The sequence below is a fragment of the Eurypyga helias genome, unplaced genomic scaffold, assembly GCF_000690775.1.
Source record: "Eurypyga helias isolate BGI_N326 unplaced genomic scaffold, ASM69077v1 scaffold23547, whole genome shotgun sequence".
NCBI classification, from domain to species: domain Eukaryota; kingdom Metazoa; phylum Chordata; class Aves; order Eurypygiformes; family Eurypygidae; genus Eurypyga; species Eurypyga helias.
In genome coordinates, this window is record NW_010261403.1 from 18215 (window position 1) to 19557 (window position 1343).

Consider the following 1343-nt stretch of genomic DNA (forward strand, 5'->3'; position numbering starts at 1 on the left):
GCACTCCCAGCACAGTTTGGACACTGAGACTTTTCCCTGCCCTTCCCAGGCAGACCTCGGACCCCCTCTTATCTCCTCCCTCCTCCATCCCAGAAGGGACAACAGAGAAATTAGCGCTTTTCAGCTAATTCCTAATGGAGGTAGTTCTGAGCAGAGCCCACCTCCCTGCTCCCAACGTACCAGAGGGCGTAGGGGTAATGCATAGCCCACATGTCTGTTGGTGCAAGGGGCACCGGTGACACGAGACTGCCATATGCTCTCAGCAGCCCCTCACACACTTCTCCCTTGCACACCCCTGCAGCACGCATCCCCAGGCACACTGCCGCAGCCCCCTTCCCACCCTTGGGGTCTGGCCAGGACAAACTGGAGGGACAAAAGGGGGCAAACCTGGCTGAGCCCTCCCTGGTTCCTCCTTTCCCAGCATCCTAGAGCATTGTGGGCTGCAGCTTCACGCTGCAAGGTTGGGGTCAGCCATAGAGCATGGGGTCAGCCATCCATTGTCGTCACCTCCCTCGTGGCAGAAACACTCACTCAAAACCCAGCTGAGGGCAGCTGGGTCCTGGTAGACAAATGGGACTCCCCAGGGCAGCCCCCCCTCAGTTTGGTACCTGCCATAGGTCCTGCCTCCCAGTCTGCAGCCTCCCAGCACAGCAGCACTTGTCCCAGAGAGCCACACTGGGGTCCTCGGGGCTGAGCCACGCTCTGCTGCAGACCTGATTCATCTGGGACGTGTCCTGCTGGCTGCTTGGCAGCCTGTTGGATTTGCCATAGCCAAACCCCACTACCTCTCATCCTGCCTCATCAATGATGCCCAGTAGCTCCAGTAGCCTGGCACGGCGCCAAGGTGCACCCCATCCCACTGGCTTATGCTCCCCATTCCCCCGAGCTGCAGGGCCAGAGCCAGTCCCTGCTGTCCAGCAGCTCCCTCCAGGACCAGGGATGCAGGGGGACAGGAGAGGGGGTGAGGAAGAGGACAGATCTGAGTAGCCATGAGCTGCTCCAAGGGCCCTCGGCCTTGCTCCGACAGCATTTCGTATGAAGAATTAAACAGAAATTGCAGGGAGCCATGTCTGACCCGACCACTGGTGCATGGCAAGGAAGCACGGAGCACAGCTGCAGAGGGACATGCGGGATGGGGACCACCATGGGGACATGCATGTTGGAGCCCTGAGCGCCTACCTGGATGCCGCGATCTCTGACTTCTGCCGGGCGATGGCCGCGGCCCTCTGAGCCCCCTCCACGCTCCTGTCCACCTTCTGTCGGATCTTGGCGCTCTTGAGGGGTATCACGCGCTTCTTCATGCCCTTGACGAGGACGTTGTGGCGGTACTTGCCCTCCTCCTT

At 60.4% G+C, this 1343-nt stretch overlaps 1 protein-coding gene across 1 annotated transcript in view; it reads right to left on the reverse strand.

Moving 5' to 3' along the window:
* Nucleotides 1–1343, reverse strand: part of LOC104512405 (junctophilin-2-like) — a gene marked incomplete at both ends in the record, with an annotated part of 26998 nt that overhangs the window by 18197 nt on the left and 7458 nt on the right. The window contains 1 exon segment of the mRNA XM_010155372.1: nt 1180–1340. Coding sequence (XP_010153674.1) covers nt 1180–1340 — 161 coding nt within the window.